General features: G+C 37.6%; 1 protein-coding gene across 1 annotated transcript; it reads left to right on the forward strand.

The window, feature by feature from the left end:
• Nucleotides 1-8,247: 8,247 nt before the first annotated feature.
• Nucleotides 8,248-9,228, forward strand: LOC309395253 (olfactory receptor 1F1-like; the record flags this gene model as incomplete). Its single annotated transcript, XM_081959270.1, has 1 exon — nt 8,248-9,228. One exon carries the CDS (start codon nt 8,248-8,250, stop codon nt 9,226-9,228), a length of 981 nt encoding a protein of 326 aa, XP_081815396.1.
• Nucleotides 9,229-22,680: the final 13,452 nt, after the last annotated feature.

Consider the following 22,680-nt stretch of genomic DNA (forward strand, 5'->3'; position numbering starts at 1 on the left):
CCAAAAGAAATATTACATTGAAGATCATCCTGAGTGACCCTATAAATGACTATCTGAGAGTCTTCTTCAACATCAAGTTGGAAAATCAACTGATAAAAATCGCAATGCTTCTTATACATTTGATATTACCACTGACATACATCTCTGCCACTTAATTCAAAGCTTCTCAGATTTTGTCCTATTGTAACTCCCTACTACAAGGATAAAGGAATTTCACATGAATAAAATTGTTGATTTCTTTGGGATTCTCGGCGCAGGAAAAGCTTGGAGGTGGTTTGACTACACAACTACTTTGCTCATTCAAGGTTGATCTGCTTAAAAATAAAATTGTGCCTCCCCACAGTAAATGGGTCATATCTTTCACAGACATTGTGGCCCATAAGTTAAAAAATAATCTGTTTTTCTGTTGAAAGACAGAGGTTCCTGGAAGAAACCAATTTCGGATTCCTTTGAAATAATATCTCCCTGTGCTTAGAAGATGCTAAATGGTCCTCATGTTATGATACAAAGTAAATGGCAATTAAAATAATTAATATTCATAACAGATATGCAGAAAAGTACTCACCCTACCCATCCTTACTATACTTCCCCCCCCTTTTGTTTCTGTCTTTGTCAATCTTAACTCCTGGAAACGGCCTGGACCAGTTGGTGCATTTTCTATGAAACATTTTTTTAAAAAGGCAATTGGCTTCCTATTACCATCTTCCGAGGAGTGAGTGAGTGAGTGAGTGAGAGAGAGAGAGAGAGAGAGAGAGAGAGAGAGAGAGAGTGAGTGAGAGAGAGTGAGAGAGAGTGAGAGAGAGAGAGACTAGCCCCCCCAAAAATCAACCACATGGCTTTGCGCCTAATGCGGGACTAGAAGCCATGGTCTCCTGGTTTTTAGCCTCTTAAAATATACTATGAGTGACTTCAGTGAGACAGTATGTAAAAGGAAAGAAAAAGGAGGAGGAGGAGACAGCTAAAAAGAACCACTACAATTTATCAATTTTTCCAGTGTTAAATTAAACATTAAAGGAGATGGGGAATCCTCATCACCTTCCACTTCTCACTTTGATTGCTGATGATATAATCCCATTAGTGAATACTTTAGCAGAAGGATTAGAAGAAGAAATGGTAATCCAAGATATGCATTCAGCAGGAAATTCATTTTTTTTGGTCATCACTTGTGCCAAAAACTTTATTTGCACCATATCAACGTTGCATCATATCAATGGTTTTTTAATGAATCTAATAAAGCCAGAACAGATATTTCATCTTTATTAGCTTACAATGCTAATATGCCCACCAGTAATCTAATATTATCGGTAGTGTGACATCTTTTCATAAAAGCTGATTTTGATAGATGAATTTTTGAAATTTGCTTTCTGTAAACTTTGTAACAAAGTGGCTCTTAAAATCTTGGCAACAAGATTTAACAAAAATATTAATGATAGTTTACAGAATTCATAAGGTCCTTTCCCCTTCATAATAACCATAATGTAAGCCTCATAAGATAATGCTGGAAGGGCCTCTATTTCACAAAATAAATGCCAAGTTTTTCTTTTTATATATCACTTTGTGAGTATCCCATCCAACCAAGAGGCTTTTCTAGATTTCATTGATTTACTAGTGTTTTAAAAAATGAGTATATCCAAGAATTCTGGAAAATTTATTCCATTTTAGAAAGCATTATCTGTTCAATGGATACATTAGCAGAATATAGGTATGTGTAAAATTACGTAAACTGGGGATTAATTTCATATAATTTAAATATAAGATCCCAAAGCATATCTTTTGTAAATATTATACTACTATTATATTATTTCAACACAGGAGCATTCATGAAGGAACAGGTTCAACAAATTCAAGTTTCATGTCCTATTGTGTCAAATGAGAAGACAATAGTTTAAAAGATTTTTCTCCTTTTCTTCTTTTTATATGCCTTATATCTTTTCTTCTGAATTTTTTCTGTCACTAAAGAAATAATTTCTCCGCGGGCTGTAGTGATGTTCCTGTCTATGAATCCTTTATACGAAATAATGACTAACCATTTCTTGATTACAGAATTTCCTCATAGCACAATCCAGCTAGATCTAAAACTGCAGGATATAACAATAGCAATAGCAACAAATGTTATATCTTGTCATCAGTTCAAGACACCTGCTTAGTTAACTTCTTAATACCCCTTTACCATTCTTAGAGGCAGTTCTGGAAATGACATTACTGTGGATTTTTGCCTTCCTATTTCAAAACATTTGCTTTCCTGGCAGTCTGCAATTTGTTACTGCATACAGAACTTGCAAAAATAAAATCAAAACAACAGGATTTCCAGGATTTGTAAAGATTTCTACTTGGAAGTTGCCAAACCTTTTCTATTACTGAAATTATTACAATATAGTCTAATTGGAACAACTCTTGAGAAGACTATTTTTGATGTTTCAAGTACAGAAAATTCATAACACATTCCCCCGCACCTGCTTGAATCTAATCCATTTTTTCTTGCTAAGCCAACAACTGTTCTCATGTTAGGTCTAGTTATTCCAGGTTATTCCAAACTTTTGATTAGCTTCTCATATAATTCAAAAAGTTTTATGTCCTTTATTAAGGTGACCAACTTTTTTACAATGAAAAGGAGGACAAATAAATTGGAAAAAATATCGTAAATAAAAAAAAAATATTTTATTCATTGCAACAATAATACACTAAAATATGATATATGCATAATAAAAACATTTGTAACATTTTATATTGTAATTATGCTTACATGCCTGTTAATTATTATTTAAATGAGTACTTTCCCATTGAATTGCCCCCTACTGCAATACAAAATTCTCCTCTGCAAATATTGCAGAAAACAATGGCATCTTTCTTTGATATGAGGAATGGAAATTCTTTTTTCAATTGATCGTTGAAATGGCATTTCCTCTTTTTTTATTTTTCCAGCCCTAAATGAAACTTAAAATTAAAAATAAAATATAAAGCTACGCGAACAATGCAAGCACATTATGAATAAATAAAATTAATTATTACAACTGAAACTTTAATAACATAAGCGAATAAACTTCACTAAAATTTAAATTTAAATTATTTTACACTTCTGTTGACAACAGGGTTGTATAAACTTGTAAATAAAATTATACGTATTTGGAAATTATTAAATAGATAATGAATTAATAAAACATGAATTGTACTTACCTCTGTATAATTGAATATTCACTGAGAAAGAAATAATTACCGTGAGTCATTCAATTGCCGATGTGCCGTGAGTCTACTGCGGGTGTATGTGCCGTGTAGTGTTTCGGTAAGAAGTAAACAAAGCCACTTGCACATGGCGCTCTCTCTCAAGGTCTCCCGTGCGGAGTGCATGCGTCTCATAATTGCATCTTATACAGCACTATACCGAGCCTTGACGAATTGTCATGTCAAATACAAATACGTCACATAACATGCAACAGATTAGTCTTCAAATATCGAAAAGGAGGACATGTAGGACACTTTTCGAGGGAGGACAGAACTTACAAAAGAAGGACTGTCCTCCCTAAAGGAGGATGGTTGGTCACCTTACCTTTATATTAAAAACCTCTATGTTTATATATCCATCCATCCATCCATTCATCCAATGGTGTGTTTCCATTTATTTTACTACTGGTTTGCTTATGCATGTGATGGTTCTGCACATGCGCAGAAGCATCTGGGTGGGTGAGCGGAGCCTCCTCCTGCCACCACTACCAGTTTGCCCGATTCAGGCTGAACCGGCAGAAACCCTCTTATCCATCCATCCATCCATCCATCCATCCATCCATCCATCCATCCATCCCTGTATATTTATTTTTGCAACATATTCCAAGAGAGATCCATTAGCAGCCAGTATCACATAATCATTTTATTCAAATACATTAGACTACTACATTGGAAGAAACCTCTCTCCTCTGGAGTGGCTTTCTGTGTATCTTTCGTTTGGAGTTCTAGCCCATAGCCCTAGCTCATAAGTCAGTATCGTTGATCTGCTCACTTTGCAGTTCTGCCATGGTATACCATAAAGCCATAGCTCAGGCAGACACTTCAAGAGTAATTAGCTGCTTAATGGGTGTAGAAGGCTGTTTGTCATATCAATTAAGCATTTTATCTTCCAAGACATTTCTAAAGTGATAGACAGAGAATTTTCTAGATATGAGGAGCTGGGATGGTGCAGTGGTTAGACTGCAGTATTGCAGGCTATCTCTGTCAACAGCCAGGAGTTTGATCCGGACCAGCTCAAAGTTGAGTCAGCCTACCATCTTCTGAGGTTGGTAAAATAAGGACCCAGATTGTTGGGGGAAATATGCTGACTCTGTAAACTGCTTAGGGCTATAAAGCACTATGAAGCGGTATATAGTTCTAAGTGTTTTTGTTAGTTAACAATTTTCACCACCACAAACAGTCCAAGTACCAGTTTCCCATCTCACAGAGGTAGAAAGAAATAATTGTGATAACTAGTGTCATATGTCACAATAAAGAAAATTTGGGGAGATTCCCCCCAGTTGCTGGAGATATTGTTTGTATTATTCCTTGGGTAAAATTAAATATTATTTGTCCCAAGATCTATGCTTTGCATTAATCCTCCAATCTTATGTCACTTGGGTTTTTGAAATATACTATCAAGGTCCCTAATGTAACTACTCTCCATTTGGGAGCCAACTGCACCTCCTTACTATTTCTTCCAGTGTGTGTGTGTGTGTGTGTGTGTGTGTGTGTATTTGTTTTCGTACATTTCCACAGGTGTAGGTATGCTGGTCTTGTTGTATTCGGGTCTTTTCCCATGTAAGATTGAGATTGTTTTGGCAATGTGGCGAGATCTCACTTACCATCCTCAGGTGTGTGGCTGTATCATGATTGGTAGATTGGTGCTGATTGGTGCTGGCTGTGGGTCCATTGTTGTTTCGGGTTGTAATGGCCTGGGTGGTGGGTGGGGCTCGTTTGTTTACCAGGGCTGGTTTCCAGATGTCTGGTAGGAGGGAGGTATCATCACGTTTATTCATGTTGTGGGGGTGTTTCTCTATTTTGATAGCTTCCATAATTATTCTCTTGTTGAAGTGTTCAGTTTTGGAGATTAACCTGGTTCCTTCAAAATAAATTCTGAAAGGCTTTCTTGTTGGACATGGAAATAAAGTGAACACGGAGCTAATCATGAATGCAACTGATGATTCCCATTAATGCCTTGATTGGTTGGTTGATTGATTAATATGTCATCAAGTTGGTGTTGACTCTTAGGAACCACAAGGATGGATTTTCTCCAGGATGATCCATCCCAACCTGGTCTGGTCCTTCAGGTCTTTCAGTAGTAAACTCATCACCATTGTAATTGAGTCCATTTATCTTATTGTTAATTGTCCTCTTCTTTTTCCTTTGCTCTTTCCCAGGATTATAGACTTTTCCAGAGAGTTTGATCTTTGCATAACTTCTCTGAAGTACAAAAAATTGAGCCTGATCATTTATGTTTTGAGTAAGGACTCTGAGTTTATTTGTCTGATGGCCCATTTGCTTTTGTTTTTTTTAATGGCCATCTATGATTGATCAATTGATTGTTTATATGCCATCAAGTCATTGTTCATTACTAGTAACTACAGTACATAGATAAATATTTTCCATGACAATCTATCCCAAATTTCCATGTTTTCCAATGGTGCCCTCATCAATGCTATAAACTATCTCTGTTTTCCTCCTTTTCCCTTTCCTTCTACCTTTCCAGCATTATAGCTTTTTCCAGGAAGCTAGGACTGAAATAGGATAATATAAACCTGGTCATGTATGCCCCAAGTGAGAACTATGATTTGTTTCATCAACCACTTCTTTATTCTTAGAAATTACTGTAGATATTCTCAAGATATTTCTCCAGCTTCAAACCCCAATATTTTAGAGGTTCAGGAGATTAATTATGAATGTAACTATTTTGAAAGTTCTAAAGAGTTAAACATCATTGCTATTGTCAATAAGTATCTCAATTCCATGAGAGTAAAGGTATCTATTAGCAAATCCAGATCATTTATTCTGATGATGCTAAAATGAATTGTCCGAGCTACCAAATTCTATGAGGCTCTTTGTAACCTACCTGATTTAGAACTGCTTCCAAAGTTTATTTTTCTACAAAAATTAAGCCTAAGTATGGCAAGACTGGAAAAGGGCCAAATTTACTGTGAGATCACTCCATGTAGGTCATATATTGTTGTAGACTGTAATGGATGTTTGTATGGTAGAATTCTGCTTCATAAGAAAGCATCCCTTTCACATAGAAATCTATACATTAAGATATAGATTTTAGCCCAGTTACATTGCTAGCATACTAGTTTATTTTGTAATGTGGACTATTCTCATCAGTCTGAAATCACAAAATCAATCAAAGTCTACTCAGATCTACTACAGGTTTCGTTTGTATCAGATTAGAATATTCTGATAGCTCAATCTTGACTTGACTAAATGGAGGAATCCTAAGAGATACAATGTCAGAGTTAACAAGATCCCAGTGGCCTAAGCCATTACATAGGAAACATCCATAGAAATATCCATTGGCATTTAGATATGCGTAATTCTTCCAACCTGGAGCTCATGTGATGTGCAGAATAGGAAGGGAATATTCTTTGTAATGTAGAAAACGCAGCTGTTTTGCCACTATTGTGTCCCATCTCTCTCTCTCTCTTCTTCTCTCCTTGTTATATAGTATTTTCAGAGGTAATAAAGCAAAGAGGTAATAGCACTATATTAGACAATAGAACCTCTAACTGAAAGGAACAATTATATGTGTGGATTAACCCATGTTCATACCACTCTTTTAGCAACTGAATTTTACTTGTTAGAATCTAGTGGGTACCCGCAGTCTTTGGACTGTCTGAAGCCTGAATACTTACTACATAGGAAAAAAGGTTTGTAAATGTCCTGGACTTTTCTACATAGAGGTCTCTGCATTCTTTTTGCTTCTTGTGATATGATACATAGATATACCATTATGTAAAATTTATAACATTCTAAATGTGCCTGGTGTGACTTTATTGCAAACTACTGGTTTGATCTGCTCTCCTGCCTCTCATATATTCCATCAGAGAGGTAGAATAATTCAACCAGTTTGATGCTCTAACATGGGAAGTGTCATTGTTGAGAGCAACTATAGAATAGCTATAGTTATATAGAATACATAAATATGAATTCTAAATAAATAAATGGTAAATAAACAAACTGTGCATTATCCCAGCATAGATCAAACACAACACAGAAAACAAGCTGTCTCCAAAAGAAGGGAAAGGAATAAATTAGGTAGAAAATATCCAAGTTTATTTATTGTTAAATGTATTTACTTTTATATTTTTCCCATCCAGGTGACACACAAGGGTCGAAAATTACATTTAGAAACATCTTGGATAGTTTAATGAGAGATCCAATATTGTGGATGTAATTTGTGGAAAGAAGATTCAAAGAAACATATTCTCAGGTTGAGCAGGAATGAATGAGGTAAGGTCATTTTCTGTTTGATCTGTAGCAGGAACAAAGCCATCATGCCTTTCCTTTTTAAACTCCCCCCCCCTTCCCTAAAACCCCCTCCTCCTTAAAAGTTTCCATGGCTTCATTTCTAAATGTAAATGTTAAACCAGAGGTAAATTCCTCCACGAAGCAACAGTGTTGTAGTTTGGAGGACTCAAGTAACAAAAGACTTCAGTGATAATACTGACAAGTGTAAGGCAGGCTGGTACATAAGCGAAGCTCTCAGATCACATGAAGTTATTTAGTAATGTAACTAGGCGTCAGTAACAAGAACAAATGCTTTTAAAGTATACTCCTGTAATGTGGGTTTGAATGTTTACAGAAACAAAGTCAGCTTTGAGTTGCTTTATTTAGGGCTTTTCTGACCCACCTGTCTTTCATTATATACCTCAAAGCAAAACATGTGAAAATCACTTTGATGTGAACTCAGTTTTTAATGTTTATTCTAGAGTGAGAACTTCCCTGCCACCCTGCAGTCTTCAGAAAAAAAAATCTGAAGCAATTTTCCAAGTACCAGCCAAATTCAAATTTGCTTTGTTTCGGCAAGGTGGATTCATCGTGTGCCTTCAGATGTGCCCCTGGTTCAATCTTTACCTTACCTATTGAAATGAGGCAGGAGGGGGTCCACACACACACACGTTATGGCCTGCCTTGCTTCTTTCCTCTGTTTCTACTTTTTGTCACCTTCAACCTGGTATCCTTCTGAGTGAACTGAGCTGCTATCTGTGTATCTCTTTTATTCTTTTCCATAGTTGAGTAATGGCAAAACAGAACCATACGGACTCCTCCGATTTCATTCTTATGGATTTATCCTTCCAGTCAGAGCATCAACACCTTCTGGGCTTGCTGTTCCTATCCATGTACCTCCTGACAGTCCTGGGGAATTTACTGATTGTTCTGCTGATTTCCTCAGATGCTCACCTTCTGCAGACCCCCATGTATTTCTTCCTCAGGCATCTTTCTTTGGCAGATGTGGGTTTTGCCTCTGTGACTGTCCCCAAGATGCTGCAAAACCTTCTCTTCCAGGTCAGGACTATTTCCTATAGTGGTTGTTTGATGCAAATGCATTTCTACATGACTTTCGCCAACACAGACAACTATCTTTTGGCTGTGATGGCCTATGACCGCTATATGGCCATCTGCCATCCACTGCTTTATGCCACACGAATGAGCCACAAGCGCTGCCTCTTACTTGTGGCCATCTGTTGGCTCCTGGCATCCCTTAATTCTGTGCTGTATACATTGATAATGTTCCCTCTCTCTTTCTGTTCCTCTAAGGAGATCCCCCAGTTCTTCTGTGAATTCTTCCCTTTGTTACAACTGGCATGCTCAGACACAAGTGTTATAGAAACAATTTCTCTAATTGAGAGCTACATAGATGTATTGGGCCCATTCATCCTCATTGTGATCTCCTATGCCTGCATTTTCTGCACCATTCTTAGAGTCCCATCCACAAAGGGGAAACAAAAGGCCTTTTCCACATGTGGCTCTCACTTGGGTGTGGTGGCCCTCTTCTATGGCACCCTCTGCTGGGTCTACCTGCAGCCAAACTCCAGGAGTCCAGAACAAAACATGATTTCTTCTCTCATGTACACAATGGTGACTCCCATGCTCAACCCCTTCATTTACACGCTTAGAAACATGGAGATAAAAGCTGCTCTGAAAAGATTTATTGGAAGGATAAAAACGGCTGACTCATTTCAATTCCTTCTCTGTTCCTCAAAATCTGGCTTTCTCTGAGAGAGGGAAAGAAAATCTCGGCAACGTGAATCGGGAATATGCCCCAATCTGAGTTTGTACCTGGGATATGATACTAAGAATTATAAACTCCTGCTGCAGAAATCACATAAAATGTTAAATGCTTGTTTAATGAATATAGAAACAATAAGGAGAACAAAATCGAAGGGTTGATTGTTGGGTGGTTATAGTTAATGGTAAGTGATGAACAACAGTTTATGAGAATTAAAGTGGGTTGGTAGACGGGGAACTAGCTTTGAAACTTGAAGGCATGAATTGAAACTACTGCTACATGACAGGCTGTCATCTCTGGTAAATGGATACCTATTCTTCATTTATAAAAAAATAAATAAGTGGTTGCAATAATGGAGCTTATCTAATTATTATCATATCCCCACCAATCTTTGGTATAATCTGGGCTCAAGCTGCAGCGGATGTGGGTAGGATCTGTAAGCAAGTTTGCAAGTTGAATAATTGTGTGTGTGGGAAATTCTATCTAAACAAATTTTCCTTGCTTCAGTATTCAAATATTTACTAGACAATTGAGGGAAATGGAATATGTTGCAAATGCCATCTTGAACTATTCTGCTCAGGATCCCAGCCAGTTTGCCCAGCCTGTTTCCATTCTCCTTCTGTTTTTCCACCCTCCCAATCCATCAACTAGCAAGCTTCCTGTGGCCAATGAACATGGAACTATTCCATACAGATCTTCCTGGGCTGCTGATGCTTCCCTATTGTGTGAAGGTGAGGTGAATGCTTGCTATTTAAAGTTTTAGCAATCAAAAAAATGAATTTGCTGTTAATACGTAAAATTTCCAGTAACTTTTCTGTGGAGTGAAAATTGTAACTATCACTCCATAAAACCATTTCCTCAGACTTACTCTACAAAACTAGTAAAAATTGGTATTGGTATTAATTTTTAAAGAATTTTACCTTTCTCTTTACAAAAAAATAATAATGACAACAATATTCCTGTTCTTTTATTTGCAAACTGAACAGTGTAGAACTCACCATATTTACAAATAGTAGAATAACATTGCAAATTATGTTTTTTTAAAACTAAAAAGAATATATACAAATAATGTAATACAAGGAATCATACAAATAGATTTGATTGGTATTGTGAATGGAGATGATTATTTGAATTCCAAGATCTGAAGTAAGCAGTCACACAGATTTCCAGTGTTAATTTTTTTAATGTAGTGATTAATTTTTAAAATGTATTTAATTATAGAATAATTTGGGAAGTATTCTGATGATTTTTGGAAATATTACAGTCACAAGGAAAATGTTCTGAGAGACTGCAACTGGTCTAACTTAATAAAATTGAGGTGAAATTTATTTAGGACAGAAGAAAGAAGAAATTAATCCATTCAAGGGATAATTCATTTATAAGTTTTAACATAACCAGATACTGTATGTTAATAGCAACAAGTCCCAACAAATTTTCAAACAGAGATGAATGGCATTTTAATATGCTGATTTGGGATGGGTATGCTGAAGGTATAGGAGGACTTGGAATACATATGTATCATAGACCCTGACTTCAGAATGTTGCGATGCACTTCCTAACACACACACACACACAAACAAACACACACGAGTAAAAATATGTGTGAAGAAAAATAGGCATGGAACTATTTTCTTACAAAAATATATGCACAGAAAATGAACTTTCAATAAAACTGTTTTAAAATCTATAATATTTCAAAATTTGCAAAAAGTGTACATTCAAAGAGCAATCAATAATGCCTCAAAATATGTAAAGGTAAAACTCTTTCTGCTGGGTTGACAAATTCTAAAATGATTGATTAATCTTTTTACAAAAAGCCTGAACTTACAAAAAAGTTTGAACATCTCACAGAGGGAAATGAATATTCTATCAACTCTCTCCCACAGGACCTCAAGAAAATCAAAGACCTAAAAATAGAAGAAAATAAAATTATGGTTTTATGCAGTATTGCAGCATTCTTTATGTCCGTAGATCTGGAACTAGCTAAAGAATCCATGGCAGTAGTACTACATAATATACCCAACCTAGCCAAATATACTAAGATTAAAATACCAGAATAATGGACCTCATCAGCCTCTCCCTCACTACCTACTTTACTTTGATGGACAAGTATACCAAGAAATCAGAAGTACAGCCATGGAATTACCCTCTCAGGACTCACAGCAGAGACTGTAATGTAGCATCTAGAAAGCACAGCATTTCCACGCATACAACCGAAAGTCCCAATAGCCCAAGAAGAAAAAACAGGAGACATCTAACAGTGTTCAGTGTAAGAACTATAACAGCCACTACATAGGGTAGACCAGTGGTGAAATTCAATTTTTTTTAGTATTGGTTCTGTGGGCATAGCTTGGTGGGCATGGCAGGGGAAGGATACTGCAAAATCTCAATTCCCTCCCCACTCCTGAGGGAAGGATATTGCAAAATTTCCATTCCCACCCTACTTTGGGGCCAGCCAGAGGTGGTATTTTCCAGTTCTCTGAACTACTCAAAATTTCCACTACTGGTTCTCCAGAATCTGTCAGAACCTGCTGAATTTCACCCCTGGGGTTGACAGACAGAAAATGATCAGAATGTATGTACATGAACATCAACCAGCAGCTAGAAGACAGAATGAAAACTCCTTAATCTCATAACACACGGACCGATTCAACCATAGGTTCAACTGAGAAACTGTAAGCTTCCTAGATCAAGCAAAATCCAAAAATACTAGGGAATTCCCAGAAGCTTGGCATTCAGACAAATCTGTTATTGATAGACAGATAGAAATATAACCACATTTGTATACCATTCAAAATGGCGTACGACCATATGCTGTGTACTCCACGTAGGCATCAGGAAGGGCATTCGACTAGTAAATGCTCAGCTCTACCCAGTAGCCCTGACTCTATCCTCAATTAAGAGACTACAGGGTTGTAAAAAGAACAAAGAGTGAAATGAGACTAATATGGATGTAGTACAAGAAATGGAGAGGCACATGCTGTATTGTTTCTATGTGTCCAGAGGTACAGGGGCATTGTTTCTCTGGGCCAATAATTTTCCTATATTGGTCTTCAAGGACAGCTGAGGGGAGGCATGACAGTGTGCATGAGTAAAACCCCTCCAGAGTTTGGATGTGCCACAGGAGAGCTAGAGTACCTGTTCACTGCCAATAAATTTGGGATCTTTTGACTAGATCCAATTGTCCCTCTGTGTCTGCTACATACTGTTTAATGAGTGCTTTGACCATATTCTATGCTGAATAGAAGATCTGGAGAGAAACCAGGGTTGAGATATTAGTTGCACTGTTTCCATGTGAATTGAAAAAAATCCATCACTCATAGCTAATGGGGCAAGGCTAAAAGGAAAAAAAAATACTCTGAGCCAATAGGTAAGTATGGCCATCCCACTCTACCTCCCACTATACCATCATAAAGCCTGTCAATAGGTCCAGGGTGTCATTAGAGTCACAATTTGGGGCTGATCGTAGACATTTGGATTGTACAAGTTCTAAAGGTGCAAAATTGGAGACGGGGCTTTTTGAGCATCATAGAGAAGTTGTACCTTTGGCTTGAGTTCAAATAATTTGAGTGCTGCAGGTATATAGTGGACACCTCTTGTTTTAAGGCATTTAAGGCTGGCAGATGAGCTCCTCTGTGCATTTTCAACTACATAGTCCCTGTGGCCTTTCCTTGCCCTGGTGGAATGAAGAACTATTCCAGTTATGTCTGCTGGCAGTTCAATCCCACCTGACTCAAGGTTGACTCAGCCTTCCATCCTTCCGAGGTGGGTAAAATGCGGACGCAAATAGTTGGGGGCAATATGCTGATTCTATAAACCGCTTAGAGAGGGCTGCAAAGCACTGTGAAGTGGTATATAAGTCTAAGTGCTATTGCTATGTGAAACAAAAGACCTGCTCAATCTCAATGACCAGTAATCTTTCTAAATTAGACTCGGTATTGGGTTTCCAGTTATGGGGGAAGCTGCCAGTTTGTTTCAAAAGCAAGAGGCGCTTTATTCTCACTGGGAGACGGGCGGTGTATAAATTTAATACATTAATTATTATTGTTATGTATGATAATAATGCAATAATATGGATCTCTAGTACTAAAGAAAAGAAACCAGCATCCTTGGCTCAGTTTTCAAGATGGAATAAATCTTCCAATCACAAAACACATTTCAGGGTTAAAAAGAAGATTTTGTGGAATGAAGGTGAGTCTCTATCATTTTGTTTAAGAGTTCAGGATATAATAATAGCATGTAGTCTTATATGCTGCTTCATAGTGCTTTACAGCCCTGAGCGGTTTACAGAGTCCGCATATTGAGTCCGCATATTGTCCCCAACAATCTGGGTCCTCATTTTACCCACCTCGGAAGGATGGGAGGCTGAGTCAAACTTGAGTCAGTCAGGATCGAACATAGAGGCAGATCACATCTGTTCCTCCCATTCATTTAGCTATGAGCCCTAACTACTTCATGCTGCATTGCCCTGATGGAGAGAATGAGTGCCTTCACCAACAATTAGGACTTCAGATTACGGTAAATGTTAGTTCTTACCAGCAATATGTCTCCTTTTTTATCTTTCTAAAATTAACAGAAACAAAAGGTTAAGTTTTTATTTGTATAGAAAAAAACAATTTCATTAGAGAGGGAAACTCTCAAGGCTGAGGAAAGTGCCTCTTAAAATAAAATTTGCTACTTAATTCACAGAAGCAATTGGTTTTTTTAAACATCTCATCATCTCAAATGGTTGTGAGATGAGCCAGTGCACTAATGAAAAGTCTATAATATTATAGGTAAAGTTAGACTGGAAAGAATTGAAAGGAAATTCCTGCATAATGAAGAAAACTAATCATTTAGCCTTGAAAGTCTGGATCAGTGGATGATGGGTAACTGGTAGATAGAGATCTTGCTGCAAAGATCATATTGGGGATAATGGACATAATTTGCGTACTCCAAATGATAAGAAGTGTTTATCATCAGATTTGGATATGTCTGTCTGTCTGTCTCTATCTATCTATCTATCTATCTATCTATCTATCGATCGATCTATCGATCTATCGATCTATCGATCTATCAATCTATCAATCTATCAATCTATCAATCTATATCTATCTGTCTGTCTGTGTGTATGTGTGTCTGTGTGTATTTATATGTACACAGACACACCTATATCTGTCTGTCTGTCTGTCTGTTGCATTTGTGCTGATAAATAAATAAAGGGAGACTAGTATAGATCTATTTCAAGCTATTTAGCTTTCATCAGCTAGCCATACCCTTACTGGGAATTGAACCTGGGCTGTATTACATATTAGGCAGTTGCATTAGGCACTAAGCCACAGGATCTCCTCCTTTATCAGCTAAGCCAGGGAAATAGGTAGGAGCCATCCAGGCAGAAAGTCATTTTTTTATGTTGCCTTGTTACATTTGTGTTGCATTTGTGCTGATAAATAAATTCCCAGTAAGGGTATGGCTAGCTGATGAGAGCTAAATAGCTTGAAATAGTTTTATACTAATCTCCCTTTATTTATTTATCAGTAAATTAATTTCACGTCCTGTAGCTTTATGGTGCTGGAAAAGGGAGGAAGTTTTTTCTTTTTTTCTTGTGTTCTGCGATGCGTGCATTTATTCTCCTGTTCGTTTTTCCTATGTATGTTGCAGGGCAGAGTCCCTCCGGGGAGAGGGGGCGGTCTAGAAATTTAATAAATTATTATTTAAATTATTATTATTAATTATTAATTAATTATTTTGCATGGTATTTCATAGACTCCTTGGTTTTCTAGCTGGATTTTGTCTTTGGGGTTTCTTAAGATGCTGGCTATTTTTGGTCAGTGTTGAAGGCTCTCTTGATATTGTGTTTGTGGAGAATTTTGCTAATTTTATCTGTGGTCCACAGATAAAATTAGCAAAATTTTATCAGCAAAACCAGCAAAATTCTCCACAAAAAGACAAAATCCAGCTAGAAAACCAAGGAATCTACGAAATACCATGCAAAATCTGCCCTGCAACATACATAGGACAAACGAACAGGAGAATAAATGCACGCATCGCAGAACACAAGAAGGCAGTAAGAAAAAAAGAAAAAATGTTCTCCCTTTTCCAGCACCTTAAAGCTACAGGACATGAAATTAATTTTGAAGGAATCAGGTTAATCTCCAAAACCGAACACTTCAACAAGAGAATAATTATGGAAGCTATCGAAATAGAGAAACACCCCCACAACATGAATAAACGTGACGATACCTCCCGCCTACCAGACATCTGGAAACCAGCCCTAGTCAACAAATGAGCCCCACCCACCACTCAGGCCATTACAACAACACGAAACAACAATAGACACACAGCCAGCACCAATCAGCACCAATCTCCCAATCATGATACAACCACACAACTAATCATTCCACTTACTGAAACAAAGCCAGCACTCCACACACACCCCAACAAGATTTATAGAAAGACGGCAACTCCGATCACACTTTAAGCCCAAAACCCAGCCTGAAGATGGCGAGTGAGACCTCGCTGAAACATTGCCAAGACAATCTCAATCTTACATGGGAAAAGACCCAAATACAACAAGAACAGGATATATATATATATGCAGACAGATGCAGTGTCCCGGGCTCATGTGACCATCTTTTACGACCTTCTGACAAGTAAGTTAATGGGGAAGTCAGATTCACTTAACAGCTGTTAACTAACTTAACAACTACAGTGATTCATTTAACAACTATAGCAAAAAAGGTTGTAAAATGGGACAAAACTGAGTTAACAGATGTCTTGCTTAGCAAAATAGATTTTGTGCTCAATTTTGGTCATAAGTTGAGAACTACTTATGTTTATTTATTGCACAAACATATCTAAAAAGAACATCTCCTTATTTACTGAATTTCCACTTGACAAGACCAAACTGAAAGATTCTAGCAAAGAATACCGTAATTGACCTTGTTCAAGTATATCTCTTCTCCTCTGTTCTTGCAGTTTCAAAAACTCGCCAACTTAACACCAACTCAGTCCCATCTTCATCTCTGCTTCCTTCTTTTTTATAGCTGTGAAATGGCCAACCAGAACCAATCAGACAACTCAGAAAGAAGCCTTTGGATGATTTCCAATAGATCCTAACATCTATTGGTGAACATCTAAGAAGCTTCTCTTCCTGGTTTTTCTGTCTATCTACCTGTGGACTCTACTGGGGAATTTTCTCATCCTCTTGCTTATCCATTTGGAGAACCGTTTAAGCCAAAACCTCCGAGCTTAGAGGGAGAAGAAGCTAACCTAGGCCGTGGAAGAAAAGGTTATCAAGAGGAGCTGCAGGGCAAGCAAGAGAATCATTGCTGATGAAAAACAGAACTACATCAAATCCTTGGAAGAGGTCAAGAAAAAGCTGCTGAAGAAATACAATACAATACAATACAATACAATACAATACAATACAATACAATACAATACAATACAATACAATACAATACAATAGTAGAGTTGGAAGGGACCTTGAAGGTCTGTCTTCTAGTCCAAATAAGAATAAGAAGGTGGGAAAGTGTGTTTCCATTTGAAGTTAGCCATAGAAGTCTCATGCCCAAAGCCCTTCCTCACTTGGACTTAATTATGGCACAAAGATGGCAACATTTTTTTTGTGCTAATCACATTACCTTCATTTACACCCCTAAACCCAGATATAGATTTAACTCATATTTAGCTATACTGGTATTGAAATAGAGGTTTTTTTTTTCCTGCTCAAACACTGTCTAATGACAACTTTGAAGAGTATAACTTTTCTCAGGCTTGTCACTTTGGAGGAAGTCAGAAATTCTTTAAAATTAAGCAGCTAATACATTTAAATAAATAAATACAAATAAATAAATAGTAAGGTTCTACATTTAGGCAATAAAAATGGAATGCACAGGTACAGTATAGATGGTACCTTGCTCAGTAGTAGTAACTGTGAGAGGAATCTTGGAGTTCTAGTGGACAACCATTTAAATATGAGCCAGCAGTGTGCAGCAGCTGCCAAAAAAGCCAACACAGTTCTAGGCTGCATAAATAAAGGGATAGAATCAAGATCACGTGAAGTGTTAATACCACTTTATAATGCCTTGGTAAGGCCACACTTGGAATACTGCATTCAGTTCTGGTCACCACGATATAAAAAAGATGTGGAGACTCTGGAGAGAGTGCAGAGAAGAGCAACAAAGATGATTAGGGGACTGGAGACTAAAACATATGAGGAACGGTTGCAGGAACTGGGTATGTCTAGTTTAATAGAAAGAAGGACTAGGGGAGACATGATAGCAGTGTTCCAATATCTCAGGGGTTGCCACAAAGAAGAGGGAGTCAAACTATTCTCCAAGGCACCTGAGGGCAGAACAAGAAGCAATGGGTGGAAACTAATCAAGGAGAGAAGCAAGTTAGAACTGAGGAGAAACTTCCTGACAGTTAGAACAATTAATCAGAGGAACAGAAGTTGCCTCCAGAAGTTGTGAATGCCCCAACACTGGAAGTCTTTAAGAAGATGCTGGATAGCCATTTGTCTGAAATGGTATAGGGTTTCCTGCCTAGGCAGGGGGTTGGACTAGAAGACCTCCAAGGTCCCTTCCAACTCTGCTATTGTATTGTATGAATACAATGCAACAACTGGGAAAAGTACAATCACGATAGGATGATTGGTAGCAGGAACAACAGGTTTCATGGCAATATTATTTTCTGCTAGTCCTTGACTTACAGCCAGAATTGGGGCCAGAATTTCCACTCATAATTTGAGTCAGACCCAATTTTAAGGACAATTTTTATGGTAGTGGTTAAGCAAGTCACCCTGGATCACATGGTCATTAAGTGAACTCAGCTTCCCCCATGGACATAGTTTTACTGGAAATCAGCAAAAAAAGATTGCAAACTACAATCACGTGACTGCAGGACACGGCAGCTGGTCATAAATGTGGGACAGTTGCCGAGCACCTAAGTTGAGATCACGTGACTGAGAGGGTAGTGGGACAGACATAAGTCCATGTGCAGGTCGTAAGGTCACTTTTTACAAGGCTGTTGTATCTTTGAACAGTCATTACAGGGTTGTAAGCCAGAGGCTAGCTGTACTTTAAGATAAACAGAGAGCTCTTCAACACTGCCATAAAGAAAGAATCAGAGTCTCAAGCATTAGAGGACAGTGGGTTTTCTAAAACAAGGCATGACCATTTTTAAAATAGAAAGTGCAGCAGTCTGATGAGCTATGGCAGGGGTGTCCAAACTTGGGAACTTTAAGACTTGTGGACTTCAACTCCCAGAATTCCCCAGCCTGGCTGGGGAATTCTGGGAGTTGAAGTCCACAAGTCTTAAAGTTCCCAAGTTTGGACACCCCTGAGCTATGGAATACCTTACTTATCCCTGGAAATTGACTTCTGATCATCCTCAGAACTTCAGGTGGAGGAAAGTAGGGCCGCCAATATCATCAAATGACATTTTACAAAAAGTAATCATTTGAATGACAGAGAGATCTCTTCTATAATTATACATGTTTGTGTAACAGAACAGACACCACTTTAGAAGATTCTTACTTCCTGAATGTGGAAGAAGAAGAAAAATGCCTCTTCAAGGAGGCAAAAGAAAAAAGAATAACCCCAAAGGCTAGTTAAAAAATGGTTTTAATAGGCCTGAAAACACATTTCTTAATGTCTCAAACAACAAGACCACCCTCTGTGGTTTGTTTTCTTTAATTTGGTCTGAGTCTTACAATTTTGATAGTAGCTGATTGCATAGACCAGGGGTGTCCAAACTTGGGAACTTTAAGACTTGTGGGCTTCAACTCCCAGAATTCCCCAGCCTGGCTGGGGAATTCTGGGAGTTGAAGTCCACAAGTCCTAAAGTTCCCAGGTTTGGACACCCCTGAGCTATGGAATGCCTTACTTATCCCTGGAAATTGACTTCTGATCATCCTCAGAACTTCAGGTGGAGGAAAGTAGAGGAACTAGACCTGGAATCAGAAGAAGTGGGTTGTTGGGGTAGTGTTGGAGGGATGGCTACAGTTACACCTACAAATTTGCCATTTCTTTTTTCTGTCGTTTAACATTTTTATTGAGTTATAAGATAAAATAAGATACAAAATAGGAAAGAAAATAGGAAAACGGCGGGGAGGAAGAGGGGGAAGAGAAGTGAGGGAGAATTAGAGAAAAAAGAAGCATTGACTTCCGACTTTTGCAGTAAAATAAGGCATTAACATCAAATCACAACTTTTTGTTTTTTTTCATAATAATATAAACTAGCCATTTCTATAAGGATCTATCAGTCTAATCGATAAAACCCAAAATCAAAGTTACATTCTTTTCCACTTCAAGCACAAAGTTCAGAAGAGGTCTCCATGTGGAAATAAAAGTACTTACATTCTTTTCTTTAATCAAGATAGTCCATTTTGCCATTTCAGCCAACTCCATCAGCATCTGCAGCCATTTGCCTGTGGTAGGAATCGCAGTGTCCTTCCATTTTTGTGTATACAATAGTCTTGCTGCTGTCAACATACTAACAAAATTCCAAAATTTTCCCCCAGTTCTTTTTTCATTAGACCCAAAAAGGATTTGCCATTTCAAGCAAGGAATGATCTTTTTTTCTTTCTTTGCCCCATATCAGATCTGGTTTTAACAAGAACATAACTGCATTTATTGGCCCATTTAAAACAATCAGTACTTTTGCATGGAATATATTGCCGTTATCTATATACACCTAAGAGAGAACTTTTCATTGGAATCTTACTGTCTAAAACAATAACAACAGCCTTATAAGGACAACTCTCAGAGCCTTGGTGAGGGCCAGTTCTACTATGTAACAGTCTAAGAGGATGCCCAGAGCAGGGGAATTATAGCTGCCATAAGCTCCAGACACCACAATCAAAACTGTATGATGGTCACCGAACTAGGAAGAGGAAATGTTGGGTTTCTTTAAATCTCTAAGATTCATTCTTCAGTCCCTAAACTTCAAAAGAGAGCCGGCATATTTGCTTCCTCTTTTTTTGCCTGAAATGTAATCATAAATTATAGTCTGTCAGCCTCTGCTTCGCTTACTTGCTATCGGCTGCCATATAAACGGGGAGGGTGGGGGCATGGTATTTGGGATGGGAATAAATGGTACAGGAGGTGATATGGAAAAGGGAGTTTTCTTCTCACCATCTTCTGCGCATGTTGGTGGCTGGTGTTTGGACTTGATCAAGGTCAACCGTCCTACATACCAACATGATGATGCATTTTGGAGATGCAATCCACATGAGACCTAAGGGAGTTGCAGATTGGACACTGGGGTGGGGTCATTGGAGGGAGGGGGCTGGGTTATCATTTGATATGTACTTGTTCGTGCCTTCCTGGCTCAGATCTTGGTTTACTTTCGTTGCTATCTTTTCATAACCAGTAAAAGTATTTCAATTCCATAAACAATGGAGTTGGGAATTTTCTTTCTTGGTTATTGATGGAGGCCTCTTTGATGAGAATACTCTTGAAAAAAATACCCGATGGGATACGATTTTTATAGAAATTTGTACCAAAATTTGCCATTAGACATCTGGAAAATTGGTCGTTATTGTCAATTCTTATTCTACACATTTTTTATAGAAATACTGAAAGAACCCCTTGAAATGCACACCCAATTTGGGATTTCCTTTGTAATTCTTAGAATTTCTAGAAGATGGGGCTATAGCTAGATTTACCTGTTCAGAGTAGGGTTGATTAGGGTGGGAGATATGTAGCGCTGAACCCCATGACAAATCAACAATTGGTTATTTAATAAGCTCTCCTTAGAATTGTATGCACCATTGACTAAACTCCTGTGGACAATTCCCTGGACCAATGAAATGTTTGCAGTTTTATTATCAAGATACTGTACTTATAATCTAGAAAGAGTCACAGTAATGCACAAACCCTACTGAGGAATGATTGGGAAAAATGTTTTTTTGAGGGGTGGGGACAAATCAACTAACAACTGAATTGAAACTTCATCTCCAGTCAAACCATGAAGGATAAGAACTATAAAAAAATCTGGCTGGTTTTAAAACTACAATTCCATCTGCTTTGGGATCCTTTTCTTTTTCATAAAGCTTCAGAATAGGTTCCTACAGAATCTAAAGAAAAAGAAACCAAGATCTTCTCAATTCATTTTCAATCTAGATTAAAACAGACTATTCACCCATAGATTCAGAAGTGGAACTAGCAGCTTCTGATGAGGTGAGTCTCAGCTCTTTTGCTTTAAAAATTAGATGGATTAATAGATTTAACAGATTAACAGAGTTGGAAGGGACCTTGTAAATCATCTATTTCAACCCGCCGTCCAAGCAGGAGACCCTACACCATTTCTGACAGATGGCAGTACAGTCTCTTCTTGAAAGCCTCCAGAAGATGATTTCCACTATACCCATCAATTCCTTTGCAATCCAAGAGGATTTTAGATTCCAAATTGTTGCTTTGACTAAGAGAGGGAAGTAATTTATAAACAGATAGCTTTAGTCACAGATTCTAATCTTCACCTGCACCGTAGAATTCCGTTTAGATAACACAGTGCTTGGTTTCTGTCTTTCATCTTTTCTGTTTAGGATGATCAGGTGCAAAAGAGGGCAGCAAAGTTCCACATATGAAGCTGAGACTATTTTGAAAACTGTGTTTTGTCACTCAGGAGGGAGACAAGGAGCATTCGGAAACCAGTTACTGTATTTATATAACTAAGATAGCTGTTATCTTCCTGTACATCCCATTGTTGTTTGCGTTGGTGTGAGTGTAGATTGGTCACCATCATAATACTTTAAAGAGCCAGTGGTAGTTAAAAGGCATCAGGCCAGCAATTGTGAGCTGTCTTTGACATGAAGCCAGCCTTCAGAAGCTATGTTAGTAACATGGTTTTTTAGAGAAAAAATAATGTATTGTTTGTGTAAGAAACAGTTTGGGTGCATATATATAAGAAAAAAAATAAGCGGAAGTAATATATGCAGATGCCACCACAAAATAAAAAAGTGATATATATTTACTACTCCCCCTTTCTGTCCTTCAGCTCATTACAGAAGACCATCCAGGCAGAAAACCATATTTTTATTTTTAATGTTGCCTTTTTATATATGTGTTGTATTTGTGCTGATAAATAAATAAAGGGAGACTAGTATAGATCTATTTTGAAATAGATCTATACTAGTCTCCCTTAATTTATTTATCAGCACAAATACAACACACACACACACACACACACAATTTTGTGGTGGCATCTGCATATATTACTTCCGCTTATTTTTTTTCTGAAAAATAAGAAATCTGAGGGGAAGATGGTGCTCACAGTATATATACATATGTATTTGTGTAAGTAATACACACATACCTACACATATACTTTAAAAGATAGGATAAGGTAAACAAATAATAAAGAATATTATTACCAGCTCAAGGTTGACTCTGCCTTCCATCCTTCCGAGGTCAATACAACATGGACCCAGATTTTGGGGAGGCAATATGCTGACT

Source organism: Natrix helvetica (assembly GCF_964273705.1).
Source record: "Natrix helvetica genome assembly, chromosome: 1".
NCBI lineage: Eukaryota > Metazoa > Chordata > Lepidosauria > Squamata > Natricidae > Natrix > Natrix helvetica.